The 19,347-nt window shown below is 24.5% G+C and overlaps 1 protein-coding gene across 2 annotated transcripts in view; it reads right to left on the minus strand.

Moving 5' to 3' along the window:
* The window catches only part of LOC126901265 (calcitonin gene-related peptide type 1 receptor-like), a 71,668-nt gene that overhangs the window by 20,760 nt on the left and 31,561 nt on the right, over positions 1 to 19,347 (minus strand). For both annotated transcript variants that reach the window (XM_050677645.1, XM_050677644.1), the window contains exons 3-4: positions 1,250 to 1,344; positions 1,069 to 1,188 (exon numbers count right to left, since the gene is read on the minus strand). In XM_050677645.1, coding sequence (XP_050533602.1) covers positions 1,069 to 1,188; positions 1,250 to 1,344 — 215 coding nt within the window. The remainder of the gene's footprint in view (positions 1 to 1,068; positions 1,189 to 1,249; positions 1,345 to 19,347) is intronic.

The raw sequence follows: 19,347 nt of genomic DNA on the forward strand, positions 1-19,347 counted from the left end.
AATTTTCGAAAAAACTTTATTTTTTAAGAAACAAGGGAAATTTTTGTTTCTAATTTTAATGGTAATATTTTCAACTACACTTGTATCTTTTAACTTATTGTTGAGTAATATCAGTACAATAGGAACTGAGAATTTATGGTAACAAATACAAAAAAAATTATAATTGTAAATTAATACTTCCCCAGCATCACATTGTAATTAAAATACTGTTGTTTTTACTCTAATAATATTTAATATTGTAAACATTAACAAGCAAATTTTACTAACTTTATTTTGGGAACGTTACTAGAAATATGTACATAAATTAATTGTGAATGACCGGTGGGTGGTGAAAAGCTATTGTTGACACACATTGGCGATAAAATGGTCGTCAGTCATTGTGTCAAGTATTAGGGAAAATTATAATTTATTTTTAAACATATGTGAAGGTAGTTCTTGTACAGTTTCGTCTACAAGGGTTATATACCCTATTTACCTACCGCAATAGTGTGTTCTTCAACATATGCTTATATTTTGACATGCTATCTAATATCCATCAATGACACATTTTTGACATTTTACTATTTTTTTGTCACTATAATCCTGATGAATCAAATTTATTGTTCGATATTATAAATCATCAAATACTCGGCATACTCTATAAACAACATCATTTTAGTTGTAAGGAGCAAGTACCAAAACATTAAGCTGCACATGGCGTACATTATAATTGTTTATGGATACGTATCGATGATGATTCATAAAGGCGTTTTATTTTATGTCATATCGTTTTTTATCTCTAAATAACTTCCTAAAGCTTAAATGTATCAACCAACACTCCAACCAAGTATTAACGGTTGTCTGCGTAATAGTTATTATATTGCAATAGAACAATATATACGTATTTCGCGATGCGAAACATTGGCCAATAAAACAACTAAAAGTAATAAACTCTATCACGGGATTCATTTTTTATAGAAAGTTTTATAGGGTATCCTATACAACACAAGTAAATACTTAAAAAAATTTTTTTCAAAGATATTACAAAAAATAAAATGCCATAATCGAATGAATAAGTATAACACTTACTTGTTGGATCAAATCCCACTACATAGGATGGACAAGGTGCTAATGCCACTTCACCAGGTAACGTTTCTTCCCAACATGCCCACCCATCAAATGTTTTTGGACATGATTTAGTAGATTCAACTGTAAGTGAACAAATTAGTAGCAAGATTGAGATAAGATCCTAAAACTGATTTTATGTTACCTGTTGAATTGATCAAACATTTATGTTTAAGATGCCGTAGCAAATTGACCAAACTTAAATTATGAAAATTTGTTCCATTATTTAGGTCTTGCATTCTAAAACAAGTTAATTTTTTTAATCATAAATAAGCGTGTTATTTTTCAATAATAAAATATTTTATTAATTTTAAGCACTTCTTAACACTAAGTAATTAGTATAATTTATTTTTATATCATTTATTTATGTACAATTTTTCATTGTAATTAAATATACATACAGGTATTTTTGAAGTGCAATAGTTATAGAAAAATTTAAATAAATTGCACGGGGGGTGTTGAATATTTGAATACTAGAAATTTTTTGTAAAATATTTTCGACAAAATAGTTTTAGGAAATGCTATCCAGTAGTTTAACAAGTCCAGCTTGTTATATTATTAAGTGTCATTAATGATGTCCCGTCGGTTGTAACCTTGTAAGCCCTGTTGGAGATTGTAAAAATTGAAACTAATCAGAAAAATACTATTACTTATTTGCTTACGTGCTTATCGTTAAACATTAATTATTTGAGTGTCTTAGGCCTTAGTCAAATTTAACTTACTCTTAGATTCTGTCATAAAGCCGAAATAAAGGATTGGTAGGCGTTTGAAACAATTACAATAGATATAAAATATGTTATTGTCAAGATTAGACAACGTTAATGAATCTTTTATTTCTCTGGATGTCTTATGTATAAAATATGAAATTGTTTTCCATTTGTTAAAACAAATCTTAAAACTGAAGTGACGGCTAACTTGTCGACAATACTTAATAATAGACTTTCTGTTATATGTTTGGAGAAGTATATACTTGATATGGGCATTAAATGGAATTAACATAGAATGTGCCAGATGGGACTTGGCATTACGTTTTATTAAATGTTTTAACCAAGCCTAGAGAGACGAGCAAGAAAATGTTGAATAAACCTTTAAATATTTTTGCTAAAATATTATGTTTTTTTGTAATTCTTGGACAACCTGTGAAGTCTATTGAGGTCTATTTTCTCTGCATTATAATTCATCTTCTATTATTATCCACATAGGTAAGTGATTAGTATTTAAGGACTATACCATGAGTATATCACGTTCAATGTATATTATAGATTATTATTATTATTATTATTATAAACTCGATTATAATATAAAAGCTATTAAATGCTTTTATGATGATTTTGTTTCTATTCACAGCATTGAAAATAATTAATAAATAGTGAATGTTTGACATTAAAATTTATAACTTTTCATACTCATTTAAAGTGTATAAATATAAAATACTGATTACGGAAAAATAATATACGATTGATTGAAATAAGAAAAAATTGAACTGGTGTTGTTAAAATATCTAATTAAAGATTTCTAGTGTTTTTATACAGAGTATAATTGAAAAGGTTAGCGCATAAATGTGTTAACTGACATTCTTTTAATAACTAGATGAAATTACTATAACCAAGTAAAATTATATTTTAGAGTATTCATAGATCAATATTATTCCTCTTATAAATTATTCGATATATTTTATATCAAAAAAGTTCCATATATTTTTAAGTTTTAACTGAAAAGTAGCATTCCTGAATAATTACAAAAATGTCAGCTAACACATTTATCCACTGACTCCTTCAATTATTTCTGATAACTTACTTAAATTAATTTTTAAAATTTCTTTTGTGATAAAGAATTGAAAAAGTTGATATAGGCAGTTTCAAATATCATTGTAAAAAAGTGATGGTAATTAATTTTACAAATAAAATTATTTATAATGTAATAATAAAGTTATCTTAATATAGATCAATACTGTTGAATTAAATTTTTTCGTTTTTTTTTATTTAAAAAGCTTTCAATACAGAAGTATTATTATAGCTAAACGATTAAAATAAAATTATACAATAATTTTTTCGTTTTATTCTTATAATTTAAAATTATTATTTTGTAGTATCTGATATGATTAAAAAAAATTTATACCTTAGCTAACATCTTACCTAATTATTTTCTCGCAATCTGAGTAAAGGAGTGGCTTAATATACATTAAGCAACTTTTATCAAGTCCAACAATTACTTAAAATTAAAAGCACATCAATAATTTAATTGGATAAAAAATGAAACAAAATAGCGGTTGTCCGCTCTTATGTGCCTTTTTATTTAAAATATGAATTTAATAACAAATATATAAAAACAGATACAATCTTTAGAAATGCATCACAAAAAAAAACTTTTGTATAATTAATACTACTTTAAATTTTCAACAATGTCAACTTTTAGAGTTTATTTTTTAGAAATAAATATGTTTTAGTTTTATATAATAAACGCAATAACAATATTAGAACACTCAGTAATTGCTTTTATAATAGAAATATTGCACAAAAAAAGTTCAGAACTCGGTAAGCCAATTATTTGATAGTTGCTTATGAGGCCTACTTACAAATAACCTACCTAGTTAAAACAATACTATTTCAGCTACACGTCAAATTTAATAATGATATAAGGCATCCCCGAAAAGTTTCAAAGTTTCAAAGCGTATGACGGTTATAATATATTTTTTCTCTGAATTCTATTTGTCTGGCATGTTAAGCAAATCTTTATAAATGAAACAAGTGATTTGGGAGATTTTTTAAATGCAACCACCACATATATATCATTTACCATTGATCTTCAGCAATAGATTTCGCTAGCAAATGTTGCGTAGTATTCTGAATTACAAAATTTCACATAATATTTTAGAAAATAGTTTTCATATTTTCGAGAAAACGTTGATGAATTAATTGGTTAGGATAAGGTACTCGAATTAATTTTTTAGTTTTATTAAATATTCTAAACAAATAATAAATAATTAAATATTTTGTTCAATAATATATTTTTTCTGGTAATAAATATTATCAAATAGGTTATATTCTTTCGTTGCATTATTCACCTTTTAATAAAATTCTTAAATACGTTTCTGCAAAGTTTTATTAAAATTTCGTACCAGGAATTCATAAGGTAGTACGAAACGAGTTAACAAAATAATATTTTAAACTGTATTTCTTAACAAATAGCACATTTTAGTACCAGGATCTCATAAGAACTAATGAATTTTAACGAACATCATGTGTTTCGAGAAGGTGTCCGCAGCTCGCTGTGGCCATGTTTTTACCTTGTTATTGATACAGTGTGGTGTATTATGTGCGTTATGAATAGACGACTAAGTAAGAACAAGAACGACACGTTCTACTCTGTATATTAGTGCATCGTGGTAGTCGCAACTGACATAATGGCGAAACCTATTCTTGGTGACACACCAAATTCACAGGTCTAAAAATTTTTAACTTCATTTTAATTCATTGACGTTGTAGTGCTTTGTCGTTAGCGGGACACGATTTACACCATAATAGACGTTTGCGGGGACACGCTTCTGATTGCACGGTGTACAACACCACTTAATTGAGAATTTATAAGCTAATGTCTAAAGGCCACAAACATATTTAAATACAATTATGTTATTCAACTATTGGCAATTCTTATGAGTTCCTGGTACTAAAATTGTATTTTTTCTCTGAAACTTTTTAAAATCAAATAATTGTACAAAAAGTTATAAAAGTTTTTAAAACTTATTTCAGCATTCATTTAACATCAGCCTTGTTTTCAGTAAATTTCAGTGACGTATTTCGGATTTTTTTTACAAAGTGGGTTATATAAAAACAATTTTTATTCAGGTTATATTACAAACGAGTAAATATTTTCGTTTACATGTATTCAATTCATAACTTCCTTTTAGGTACGCCATTGGTTTCACTATTATAACCATTTAGGATTAGATAGGCCCATCTAAGTTGGTTGCTCGCGGCTCCCTAAGTACTAAATCCAGTTCTGTTCATACTACACATTTACTATACATATTAAAATATTAATAGCTTTTATTATTAACCATTCATATGTATTTTACGGTATTTATCTTTAATATATTTGTACATTTGGACTAAGTTTTCTATAAATATTTTTTAATAACTGTATCTTTTATGGAATACCGTATAAATTTATGTAACATTATCTTCTCTTAATGATAACATTAAACGAATGAAAAAATAAAATTTGTCGTAGAAAAAGATCAATTTTATTTGATAATATTTTAATGTATAATTAACTAAAGAGCATTTTATTCAATATCGCATTGTTAAAAATAATGGTTTTCTTTTTTCTAAAATTAATTGATTATTATAACAAAACATAATGGCTAGTAAATTTTTGTAAATTACTAGACACGTTTTTTTTTTTTGGTTGTACGAGTTTACTAAAATTATCTAATAAAAAACTTTCTATTTTTTTTTAATAGGTAATAAATATGATGTAATTGATCGTTAAAAATTTCAAGTACATAAATGGGATTATTTAGTTATTAAACGGTAATTTCTCAACAAGGCGTGTTTCGTTGTTTCTGAAACTAATTAAAAGTTTTGACAAAAGCAAAACGTTACACATGAGTATTAATTTTGTTAATGTACCGCAAAAAAAAAATATATATATATATACTTATTTATTATAATCATTTTTTTTTTAAGATTGCCCATTATTTTATAGTTACATTTATTTTCAAAATATTTAATTTGATATGTGCGTGATAACAGTATTTATGAACTATTTTGTAACATGTGGCTGTATCGTATTCTATATTTTTTCCTCGACAAATTTTATTCATAGTTCATAACTTTCGGTTATTATTTTTATTCTGTCTAGATTAGTTAAAAGCCTTTTTTTTTTATTAATTTACTTTACTAAATATACAAAACAATGCGGTACAATTATTTAATATCAAGTGAAGAATATTACTTGAAATTAAACAAACCATCAGGGGTAGTCATTGCATCCTACAAATTTTTTTTTTAATAGTTTTTTGCACTCCAGAATGACAAGTTAATTTATCACCGTAAAAAGAAATGATGGCTAAGTTTTAAAGAACATTTCGGTACCACGATTTAAACCAGTAACACTATACTCAAGATACTAATATTTTGTCAACTTAGCTGCATTTGTCTCTTTTGAATAAAAAGAGATGAAATCGTTAAATTATGCTTGCACAATAAAACTTAATTATTTCTAACAAATACGTAAAGTTAGACCACTTTTTATTATAGAACAGGAAAACACAACCGTTTGTGTAATCTCAAAAGGTGGTTTAAAGTTTGTGTAAACATAATTAATATTTTAATTTAATATTAACATGAAACGGAAAGTTATATCTTAATATGATAAATGTATTTCCGCAGAATATCTTCTTGGAAAACTTCTAAAGCACTACTAACAAAGGCTTAATGTTGGAATTAACGATGGCGGTCAAACTCATTTAAGATACAAAAATAATCAAAGAAAAATCTAACAATAAGCAGTTTTACTTAGGAATATCTAACGATAAGCTTAATTTTTTATTCTACTTAATCAAAACTTGTTATTATTCGAACCATTTTAAAAGATTTTGACCCTAACTTGGTGTTTATCAACTCGTGCTGTACTTCAATGTTGATTTGACTTATTAAACTTAAAATAAAAATGTGGTTAATAAAAATAAGTATGAATTATTAATTACTAGGATTAGCATTTTAACTATATAAAAGTATTACTTTGATATATTTTTATTTATACCTAGTAAAAATAACTATAAACATATCTAATCGTAAATTTAAAAATTGATACAATTTTCAATATGCCAACAATATGACAAAATGTGTATTTTATTATATTTGTATAAGAAATTTTAGATTTAGTAATTTAGATAACTTCTTATATTAAATTAAATGAAAAGCTTAACTGATACATATGAAGTTTTAACATTAATCTAGTAATATGCTTTGTTGTAACATCTGCTTACAAACAATTTTTTGAAGTGAAACATCTTTATAGAAAGTCCGAAAAAAAACAGATTATCGAACATCACAGTCGGCTGTAAAGTATATTTTATATTATAATTTAGCACTGTGTTTCAATAGTAATAAATTTAATTAATTTCAATTGAAAATAAAATTTGTACGTGTATTTTTTTTTATTTTATACCAATACAAACCTAATATTTTATCAGTTGAATAACATTGAAAGAAGTTTTACTTCATCAGCGCTTACTCGTAACACGTACAGTTTTTTTTCATGTTTAGCTCAATGTTATTAAAAATTAACAATCATGCTTTATTTTTTATTATTGTTTAAAACAGTGTAAGTTAAATCTTAATTACCAGCCTTAATTCTTTATACTAGATATAAACTATCCATAGACACATTTTTTTCGAAAATTAATTGAGACTATTTTTGAAATGCTCATTGAATAACTCATTCATAAATAATTTTACTAATAATAATTTTAATAATTTCAAAAAAAAATATGACTTGTGATAGTTTATCTCATATTTACAGAATTAATGCCTCTATTACTACAGGAGTATTGCATATTTTAAAGAAATTAGGTTATTTCATGGTTCGAATATTCATTGGTCTTTTAGCTTCGATGAGACGCTTAGAAGGTATTTTAACTTTTTAATAATTTATTTCACATATTAAATAAACGTTTCTTCTTTTATTTAATAAAATTTATATTATTTATTAGTTATATTATACAATTCTGTTATAACACTTGAAAAGTTAGGTATGATAAATAAATATCTTGAAAAATAACTCTTAAAAAAAGGATATTTCTATAAATTTTTATGCAAGTTGTAAGTTGTTTAGAAGCTTTATAAAAGTTAAGTGCATAGAAAAAAACTATTTGATAAAATGTGTCATTTAATTATGTGTAACACTATATAATGCACACCCTACTTAATAGTACCTATAAAAAATATTACCAAAGTTACGGTCAGGTTTAAATTTCATAATAAATGCAATTTCAGCTAAAAATTAAAACCTACGCGTACCTATGTTGCTGTAAAATATATTCTATTAAACTTAGTAATACTTCAAATAAGCTTATTTTATTCTTATATTAAATATGATTTTTTTAATATTAAAAGAGGAAAAAATTACGCTATTAATTTTAGTCAATAGATTAAGTTAACAATAAAATTGTGTGTACTAAAAGTAAATACATAGTTGAAAGTCATTTAATATTAAGCAAGCAATATTCTGTGTATGTAAAGGAACTATTTTGGTGATTTAATTATTAAAAATAATATTTTATTTTGCTCATATTATATAATATAAGCTGTCATATGATATCTTATCTAATTTTAACACATTTTAACGTTTTAATTGGCATAAGATACAGAATGCGTAGGATGAAAATTAATACGTATGTATATTAATAAATAGATAGAAGATGATAAAGGAATAACGATCACGCAAATTACTACTAAACTGTGATAATAGAAATAATTTCAATTAATTAATTTTTAATGAAATGTGCTGAAAATTTTTCTAAAAATTTTAATCGTTATACGAATTTCAATTAAATATATTATAAAATAATTTTAATTCATACTGATAATTTGTTTCGAAAATGACATTATTGTACATATAAAGCTTATTAATTTAATATATTGTTAACTTTCATTTAGAATTAATTATCAGTATATAATTTATTTGTTAAGGTTTATATGTAAATTAAGATCAATACCTGTAATTTTAAAATTCAACGATGAAAAACAATAAGAGCTTCAAAAGTCGAATATCCTATAAATTACATCATAATGTTACTGATATCAATTTTTATTAATACTAATATGTTCCTTCAATATTTTATGCTTAAATAAATAAACTTAATATTTGTTAGATAATGTATAAATAACTCCAAAAAGAATTTCTACTTTTATATTTAATATTTGCTCACTCTTCATATTATTATTGGTTTCACGTTTTAATATAAAAAGAATATCCTCAAGGATATGTAAAAAACATCATAGAGTTCAACTTAAAGAATTTTTCGTTGTGGTTGTTCGTACATCACATAAGTATTGAAGCACGAGGCGATTATTTCATAGTGTTCTATAGATTCAATAAGTATTCAGTCATATAAATTGAAGTTTATTTATCAAAATGGCATTATGTAACTCAGTTTTGTAACCCTATTAAAGAAAAGTACTTATATCAAAATGTTTATTAGTTATGAAGGCAAAAACAACATTTTTTTAAAAATTTATTAAAGAATACTTTCGTATGTTTACACTACTACAGTAAAAACTAATAGCGGTAAAACAATTTTAATCCGCTTAAATTATTATAGTTTATAAAAGATATACTCAAACTAGAATTGAATATTTTCAATTAAATTTTAATTGTATAAATTATAAAAATCCTTAACTTTATATTCGTTAGTTTTTTCTATTTTCAAGTATATACAAATGATATTGTACATTATAATTATTTAGTAAGTTAACATTCGAGTTGTTTATATCGTAACTTGATTTACTTATTTATAAACATTTGTCTTAAATAGTAGCACGTTACATTACTTAAAACTGATGACAGTCTCATATGTACAATTAATTAGAGAAGCAAACGATTGTGATATATAAAAGGTACTAAGTTTAAGATAACAAATTGTAATTAAACGTAAATGATTAAACACCAGGTCCTCAGTCAAATTTAAGATTGAACTAAATAGGTTTTGAAATAGTTCATAGGTATTCTTGACATTACCCAGGTAAAATAATTACGGTATCTTTTTGTTGTCTGTTCTTGTAAATTTTATCATATGGATATGATTTGTAAAAACAAAATTGATAATCTTCATAGGTGGTAAAATATATGTAATACTTAGTTAACATCACCGATCTAGTCATAGAGAATTTTTTTTTTAAATAATTTTATTTTATATACAAAGCGTAGTTAGGATGATTCGATTTTGATGTACTTGGTTATTTGAATTTCTAATCCACTGTATCCCCAAAAAAAAATAGCGAGCATAATAGAAGAGACATTTTAATAATAAAAACAAATCATTATTTTATTAATATAATTCTATTTTTTTTTATTTTAAGGCTTGTGATACTACCTTAGTAGACATACTAACCTGATACGTGGAACATTAACCATATAACGCCCCTTTTCCGAAAAAATAATTCATTAATTTATTGAAATGATATTATAATTAGTTAGCACACGCGGAGTAAACATCTGTGAGCAACATTCTTTAATTTTGAAAGTTTTGATAATTATCATTTGTTTGTTGAATAAAATAACCATTGAGTTGCTTTACATAAAACATCTTTGTGAATAGTAAAAAATGAAATATTAAACATTTTACTGTTCACGTACCAAAGTTATCAAAATTATTTTGGTTTTATATTGGTATATAAAAGAAACTCATTCAACTTATTAAGACATGATGTATCTACTATATATTTAAAAGCCTAATCAAGATAATTTTAACTTCAATAAAAATAAAGTATAAGATTGTAAAATAATTATATTTTACGGTGTTTTATAACTTAAAATTAATGTTCAACTTACAAATAAAATATTTAAAAATGAGTTATTTTTATCAGTTTTAATTATATTTTACTTTATTATACTTTTCCCCCCCTGAAAAACAGTTATATTGTAAAACTAATGTTAGCTTAGCAGAGAAAAACATCAAATCCAGCTGTGAAATTTTTATTCAGTCACATTTTACTCGTAGTATATGAGTAATATGGGGTCAGAATATAAAATATTGTTTTAACATGGTTCGTTGCAAGTGTGGTAGATCATTTATAATGACCTTTTTTGGACCATCGCCATTTGTGACACTACAAATAGGTTCGTTTAAAACCGCGAGTCCGTGTTGAATTCATATGTATGTAATTGGTATAGATTTTTTTAATTGCTTTTATACATTTTGAATGTTAAAAATGTTAAGTCAAATGGTACATACTTTTCATGTTAATTACAAAAATCACCCATTGATTTATAAATATGTAGTTCATCATTCCGTTATAAATAAGTTGTTGTTACTACTTTTTTTATAAAGTTCTCAACTGCACACTTCTTTATCTTGATATCGGTTAGGATGGAAGAACATTTAAAGGCATAATATGTATATTGTATGTTATATTTGAACAATTTTATATAATAATCTATAGAAATGTATAAAAACATGAATGTGGTGGATATAACTATAAATTATTATACAAATTATTCTTATAATAGCAATAATTTACAAATATTACACGAAGAATGTAAAAATTCAGTATATACAAACGGTTTTTAAGTAGGCAATACATCATAAAATCAACATCAAAGATGTTATTTTGCCTACGCTAAACGCCGTGCCATCAATTTGATGATATGCTTCATAATAAAGATATTAGGAAAATATTTTGTTAACTCATCATTCTATTAACTAGATTATTTTAACTTAAATTGTCAACGACTATGTATTATTTATTTTTTTTATACAAAAAAGTCAAAAGCACAAGATAGGTGTACTATACAATATGTATATTAGTATATTTGTAGATATTTTAAAAAAATGATAGATTTATATATAACCATAAGTATATGTGAAAAAAAAAATAATTAAAAACTATTGTGGCGATTGTTTATAATATAGTTTTTTACAGAATGAACTAATCAATTTTTTTTAGACATATAATTATTTATCTCCCGAGCCTTTTTAGTGCATAATATTACTTAGTTACTATTTATTTTATTGAATGAATATTTTTATTTAATATGCTTTGGTTATAGATGTATAGCTTATACGAAAGCAGTAATAAAACGATTTCCTTGAGCAGAATGGTAATTCAATACGTATCTTTTCGACCAATCCAAATACCAAAAGTCTTGAAACGCAACAATGGTTTTGTTGTTTCTGTAAACTATAGTGAATATATTGTACATATTAAAATGGAATTCAGCGATAAATAATTAATTTGCGTTTACCATCGTATCGTTTAAACAGTTTGTTGCATAATTTTCTTATAGTTATCAAAATATATCAAAAGATTGTTTTCAACTAAATGATAGTTTATCATTAAGGAATGAACAATAATGTTATTTTATTTTAATGAGTAAGTCATGTTCAATCATCGTACTTTAAGTCAAATTGTTTTTTTTTTTGTTAAGTTTTACATAATTTACAATGAGATTGTTGCCTGTTTGTCAAATGTTTAAAAAGCTAACTTGTCCTAAAGCTTAGATGGAAAGATACATAGTTTACCGCAGAAAAACTGTCAAGTACTTAAGATTATCTATTATATCATTAGACTTAAAAATAAAATTTGCCTATTCGTCTAAGCAAACCAATATTTTTTTCAGACATTCGCAACAGAATTAACATGGAAAGTGGAATTGTCTTTCACTAGATTATAAATGATAAGTAATTGTCAAATACAATAGTTTGTTAAATATCTATCAGTATTATGAAACCAATGATATAATGATTTTTTTCATCTTATACAGATGAAATAAAATTGAAATATATTTGACTTGAACTTTTGAAGTCTTAAAGTAACGCATTTTTTACTACAATTTTGTATAATTTTACTAGAAAAAAATTGTTTAAAATATTTTTGTTGAAATCTGAATCTGTAAAAACAATTATGATGATAAATGTTGTGAGAAGAAGAGGTAAGGGTAGACTTAAAAAGAGATGGAAGGATGTAATTGAATGCGACATAAGGATAGCTGATATGTGCGTATATGATGTGGGAGATCATGTCTAGTGGAAGTTTAGGTTAAGGGTGACAGACCCCAAGTAGTTAGGATACAGATTAGGAAAAAGAAGAAGAAGACAAAAATATGTATAATATGACTGGAAAAAAAATAATTTAAATGGTTTAAAACCTATAAAGGTATACGAAATAATTATACATTCGTTAGTTAAAAAAAATTATTCTTCTGATCATTAATTATACCGACTAAACAACCAACCACACCTTTAAGACCATCTGACGCATACGTTGACTTTGTGGATTTACTCACGTACTTCACTCACGTCGTACTTATACCTATTTTATTTTATGCGATTTGAATTTAAATTTGTTTACATTTACATTAATATAGAATTACAATCAATTTTTTAAAGATACCCACCCTCAGTTTTATAGTGTGCACGCTACGAAATTAATTAATGCAACTTAATTTCATACTCCAGCACGTAATTCATATGATGTATTAAAAATAAAATCAAAACTTTAATAATAATTATATAATATCCTAGGAAACAAAAAAGAGTGCATATATTTATTAATTTGAATTAAGATAAATTTTTAACTTTTTATTGAAGATAAAAACGAAAAGATATTGGTTTGTTATAATAAATGTTTTATTTTAATTGACACCTAGTCACTAGTCTTATTGATTCAATATGTTAAAAATTTTAAATAACGATTAAAATAAAATATAATACTGGTTCACTTTATTTAAAACATTTCTCCAGTTATTTTGTTATGAATAACTCTTAGAAAGTGGTAGGATTTTTAGAAAAATTTACAAACTATTTTTAAAAATCTTCAAAATAAAACTTTTTGGCTATGCTATGGGTCAAAATCATAAAAGTTACTTAACTTTTATGATTTTGTATAATTGTGTATAAGTATACACAATTTTTCCAAATTTTTTAACTTTTAACAAGGTTCGGAATGCTTCAACAATTATTAATTATTTTAAATAAAAACTCATAAAATTTACTTCCAACGAAAGAGAATATAACTAATAACAATCTCATAGCGCCTAAATATATTAATAACTATCTTTATGTATACAAGTATATCGGTAGTTAATTTTTTATGAAAAAAATAAATGGAAAATACAAAAATTTGTAAAAAATTACAAAAGTTTTGGAAAGACTATAAGTTTTAAAATTATTAAGGAACCTAACTTAATTAAACCACGAGTTGATATGTCCTATGTCAAAGTTAATATTATGAAATAATCATTTTTTTTAATTAAAAAATAATTTGTAAGTAAATAAGAAATAATACAATGTTATGATAAATACAAAATTATCTATGATTTGTGATGATTTTAACTCAACTAAGCTGAGTTCTGGAATATTGCGTTTGAAATAATATTTCAAATGTATTATTTCAAAACAATTTTGTTGGATATTATTCAACATATTTTTCTTTAGATTCAAAACATTTTTCGATAGAATTGTCGCAAGATAATTATATAAATAATTTACTAGCAGTAGCAATAATATTGATTAGTTGGAGATAATGAAATTAAATTATTAATGAAATCAAAAATACTATGAAAATAAAGTAATATTTGAAGTTAATTATTTTATGAATAAATATTTTAATGAAGCAATTTGTTTGTATCACTAAAGAAAGTTAATTATGTCTTTCAGTTCTTCAACCTTTTATTTTTGTTCATATTGAATATCGATACTGTTTTCTAAACAGAACAATGTAATATAACTGTTTAAAAATACCACATTGGATATTTAACTTACAATCTTATATTTTTTATAAGATATTTCATAAATTAAAGTTAAAAAAAAAATCATACCAAAATTATTTAGCGTCTACATTTGTTTTATTTTTTTTTTTTTTTACTCAATAATTATTTAATATTATTCGGTATCTGTTACAATGACAGAGACTACGTTTATTCAGCTAATAATGTTAAATAATTGTAAGCTTAGCTAATAACTACCTAAATTCACCCTATTTCATAGTACACCTATGAAAAACTGCCCCAAATGATTAGAGATACAAACAAAATATTTTAATCATTTTGAACACTGTATATATAATATGTACATGTAAATTATTGGTTAAACAGCATACAAAACATTATTATTCTTAGAATTGTTGCTGGTTAAGTTAATACATGTTCATATTGTTTATATTTATGTGGCAATGGTTTCCCGATAAAAAATTAGCTTTTCGTAAAACTGAACATAAATTGAACTATAAAATATATATATTCAAAGAGTTTGTATGTTAATAAAAATGATTTGTGCGCTTACAAAATGTCGGTAAAAAATAACCACTATATTGTCTTCAAAATTAACAACTAAAAGTATTACAATAACTAAAAAAGTAATTATCTTATTTGGATTATTGAACGTTAGCAAGCTATATTCACTATATTGTTCATGTAATACTATCAAATGAATTTTTAATGAAGTCTTTGCCGAATTCATTATGGAAAAACAAGTATTGTTGTAATTTAGAAATAGTTAATAAAACAATACAAAGGGCAATACTATTCAATTTAGAAATTGGTCACGGTTGACTCTTAGTTGAATAATTTTCTAAGTTAATATTCGCATTGTCCATTTTTAGAGCGATAAGTGAGCTACCCGTCTAAAAACATACAATAGTTAAAAAAAACTTCATATTGTTGACAAATAAATGGTAATATATCATAATTAATCTCATATGTCAATTTTTTATAATCTCTAACACAAACACATTAGTATATATATATATATCAATACCAATTTTATTCTGTATTCATAGAATATATGATAATTTTCTTTTAAATAATACATCTTGGATAGTGTAAGCAAGTACCGTAAATTGACTTTATTATTTTATTTAAATACACAGCCAAAAATAATTAATATAACACTGCTATAGGCATTTACATAATAATGATGATACATAATTAAAATCATTAAACGCTTCATTAGGACTTAATTCTAATACAAAATTCTAAACTTTAACTGTTTTGCTTAATCCTGTGGATATCGATAAAGGTGACACCTACTCTAGAGCTCATAATACATTATGTGTGATGTGTGTGCATAACATGTATGTGTTCATATCGTATAATGTTATTTTATCGTAGGGCCTTACCTTATGGTGTTTGTGAGTAATACGTGATTTATCGCACATAACCTTAGGGATTTTGCAGTGACTAAATAAAATATATCTTAACATTCGGGAGGAAGAAACGAACTAATACACTTGTTCGCAAAACGTAAAGTAATGTGAATTTCACACAGGTCGATGGTAATTTAGATGTTCACATAATAACATTCTTATAATAAAGCATTATTATATATTTTTTTATCAGTTTATCTTTATTTATATCCTGTGTCCGTGATGCATATTACTCTTGCTGCTGGCTAAATCTTGTATGACGCTTCAAAGTTTGTGACAATACTTTAAAATTGTCTCTGTTGAACGATAGCAACTTACATCATTTAAATAATAGGTACATCCTTAGAGTCTTTCAAAATAGTATACTTTGTTTATGCATAAGATTAAGAATAAAAAAAGTGTCGTATGGTTAACAAGCCATAAAAAATTATTACCTTCCATTTAATTTTTTTCGAAGTTTATAAACGATTTTTTTATGGTTCAATAAAAAAAATTTCATAGTATATTACAATAATAAAATAAAATAAATTAATAAATTTACGCATACAGTGAAACATTTTTAAATAAAATACCTGGTTCTTTAATAAAAGAGGTCAATCGCAGAATGAAATCAAACACTTGTATATTAAATTATCCATTTTCAGCTTCAAATTAAATTCTTTACCTATCGTGTAGCATGATAGAAAAGCTTTACTGTACTAATATCGGCATTCTGCACATTTAATATTTACTTTAAAGTTTTGTTTGACCTGAAAATAGTTTTCGATAATTCAAAAGTATATTTTTAATAAAAGCTTATGTAATGTTCGAACAAATTATTGTAACCTATTGGTAATGTTAGTAACGTATCATTTAGATTCAAAATTGAAAAATAAAGTTTTTTTATAAGATATTTTTGAAGATTTAATTTTTTTTTTTTATATATATATATTTTATATCAAGACAAAGCTACCCCAAAACCAGTAGTACAGTGGTGCTCTATTTATATAGTAAAAATATAGGGGGGTCAATTTAACATACATGTTACATAATAAAAATGCAAAAAGCATTTAGGGTGAGTAATTAATTTACATTAATTGGCTAACACTTGGTAACTTCATCATACATGAACGAGTTCATATTTGAGATAGCAGTACAATTTTGATAAATTACTATACTAAAATTATATTTTAAACATTATTCTTAAAAAGTGATATAGATATCGTTGACCCAAACCTAAAAGCTTTCAATATGTTGTTATTTAAATTTATTCGGCATATTACCAAAATTATGATTTAAGCACCAACATTAATAAAAAATTCATCCTCAATCTTTGTAACTATTTTGTACAAGTTTCAAATTAACTTCAATAATAGTAAAACCTGTGTAAAATGAACCAAATTATTATCTTAGATATTTACATAAAAATATCGTGCACTACTAAATATTTAAACATCTTATGAGCTATTGTCTCAAATTTTTAAAGAAATTATTTATTTATTTTAATAGAATAATGTCTCAACGTCACACACAAAATACATAAGCCATCAACAGAGAATTAAGTATCAAACAACAATGACAAAAAACAATTTTAAGCAAACTTTTGTCAGTAATGAAAAACCCCTTAGAAGTAACTATAATTACACAACTTAATCTACATTTTTGTTATTTAGAACATTAAAGTCATTAGCAGTTTACTAATGTAATAATTACTATATTTATCTACGTGGAGTAATGAGTAAATCCGTACACACATTTGCCATATAAATAATATTTAAATTATCTAGAATTCATAAAATGTTTTACATGCTATAGACGTTATTATAAAGACATAACAAAAAAAATTTCCTTTTCTTATGATAAAAAAGAAACACAACTAATAGTTTTTATTTGTATTAATATAGGTCATATCATTCACCCAACTGTATCTTTATTTCGAAAGATAATTAAAGAAAACCCCTAGAGGGAATGTTGAGTTTATGTAACATACTGTAATTTGGGTTGCTTAGGTGAATTTCTGAATAAATAAAGTTAGTCCGTAAAAATATTTTATTCTCAAGCAATAAATTTATTTATGAATTTTAAATTAATAATAATAATTATTATTCATTATAATGAATAATGATATAGTAAAAGAATGTAGAAGTAAAAATCAATTGTTTAAACTTCTTAGTTAATGATGATAATATGGGGCAAAAAGTAGCTTAATTTTATATTGTAGAACAAATGTGAACATAGCAATATAAGTGTACTTAAATGAATGCAATGATAGTACTTCAAATTGAAATAAATTGATGAATAAATAGTAAATAAACGTCGGAGTATTGTAAGAATGGCGATACAGTAGGGATATAATATTTTTTACTAGCCCGAAACCGTTTGTTTACTTAGTAAAGTACAAAACTGTCACGTGAATTTTGAAAGAGAAAATTATTTAGGCAATAAAGTAAAAGAGGGTTTTATTTTTATTATACTCCTCTGAATAATATTTTTGCTGATTCTTAATTCAATAAAATTTAAATAGTATATATATATATTATTCAATATACACAATTAGTTAAAATAATTAAAAAATGCCTTTTTTTAATAATAGACTTGTTGTGAAATTATTGTTTTTAAATTGTGTTTATGGATATTTACAAACATTCGGTAAATAAACTCAAAACTTCATTTTAGTGTTTAACTTTGATGTTTTTTGATCAGTCTACTAATCTCTGTTTAATCTACTCATATTACATTTGAGTATATTTCGTACGAATTCTATTTATATTATATATCTTAAATATTTTCGCATCAAACTATGTAAATGTTGTTGAAAAGCGATTATTTTGATCCAAACCACTCTTTATTCCTATTAATATTTCAGTATCAAGTGTTGATTTAATCATGTTTACAAAACAATATTATTTAGGATCGGAGAAAATGTATAGTAGTTATAAATCACCTCGGGTTTTACTACCTATTGTGTACTTTTTTCGTATGACGTAAGTAGTTAATTAAATTTATTTGGTTTCTGTATCTGGCATTTTTGCGTCAGTCAATCTCGCAATACTGTTACGCCCTTTGGTTTGTTTTGGACTTATAATAATGATAAAAACAAATTAAGGTTCAATATAGTGTAACTATCCATTGGTTTTTATTGAAATAGATACTTTAACCTTAGTTATATATGAAAAAAACACGACACCCTTAATATTCAATAGTGTCCTGTGCTCCGCCGAATTACCTGATAGTTCATTAAAGTATAAGGCCTTTTAAGTTAATTTGTAATTTCAATCTGTTTTTAGTTAACTATAAAGATATACTTTTAAAAGGAGCTTATAAAGTTTTTTTTTATATAAAAACTTTTTTCTTAAAGGCAATTATTTTAGTCGAACAAAAAGATTTCAATTCA

This window comes from Daktulosphaira vitifoliae, unplaced genomic scaffold (assembly GCF_025091365.1).
Source record: "Daktulosphaira vitifoliae isolate Bord-2020 unplaced genomic scaffold, ASM2509136v1 Scaffold_3, whole genome shotgun sequence".
NCBI lineage: Eukaryota > Metazoa > Arthropoda > Insecta > Hemiptera > Phylloxeridae > Daktulosphaira > Daktulosphaira vitifoliae.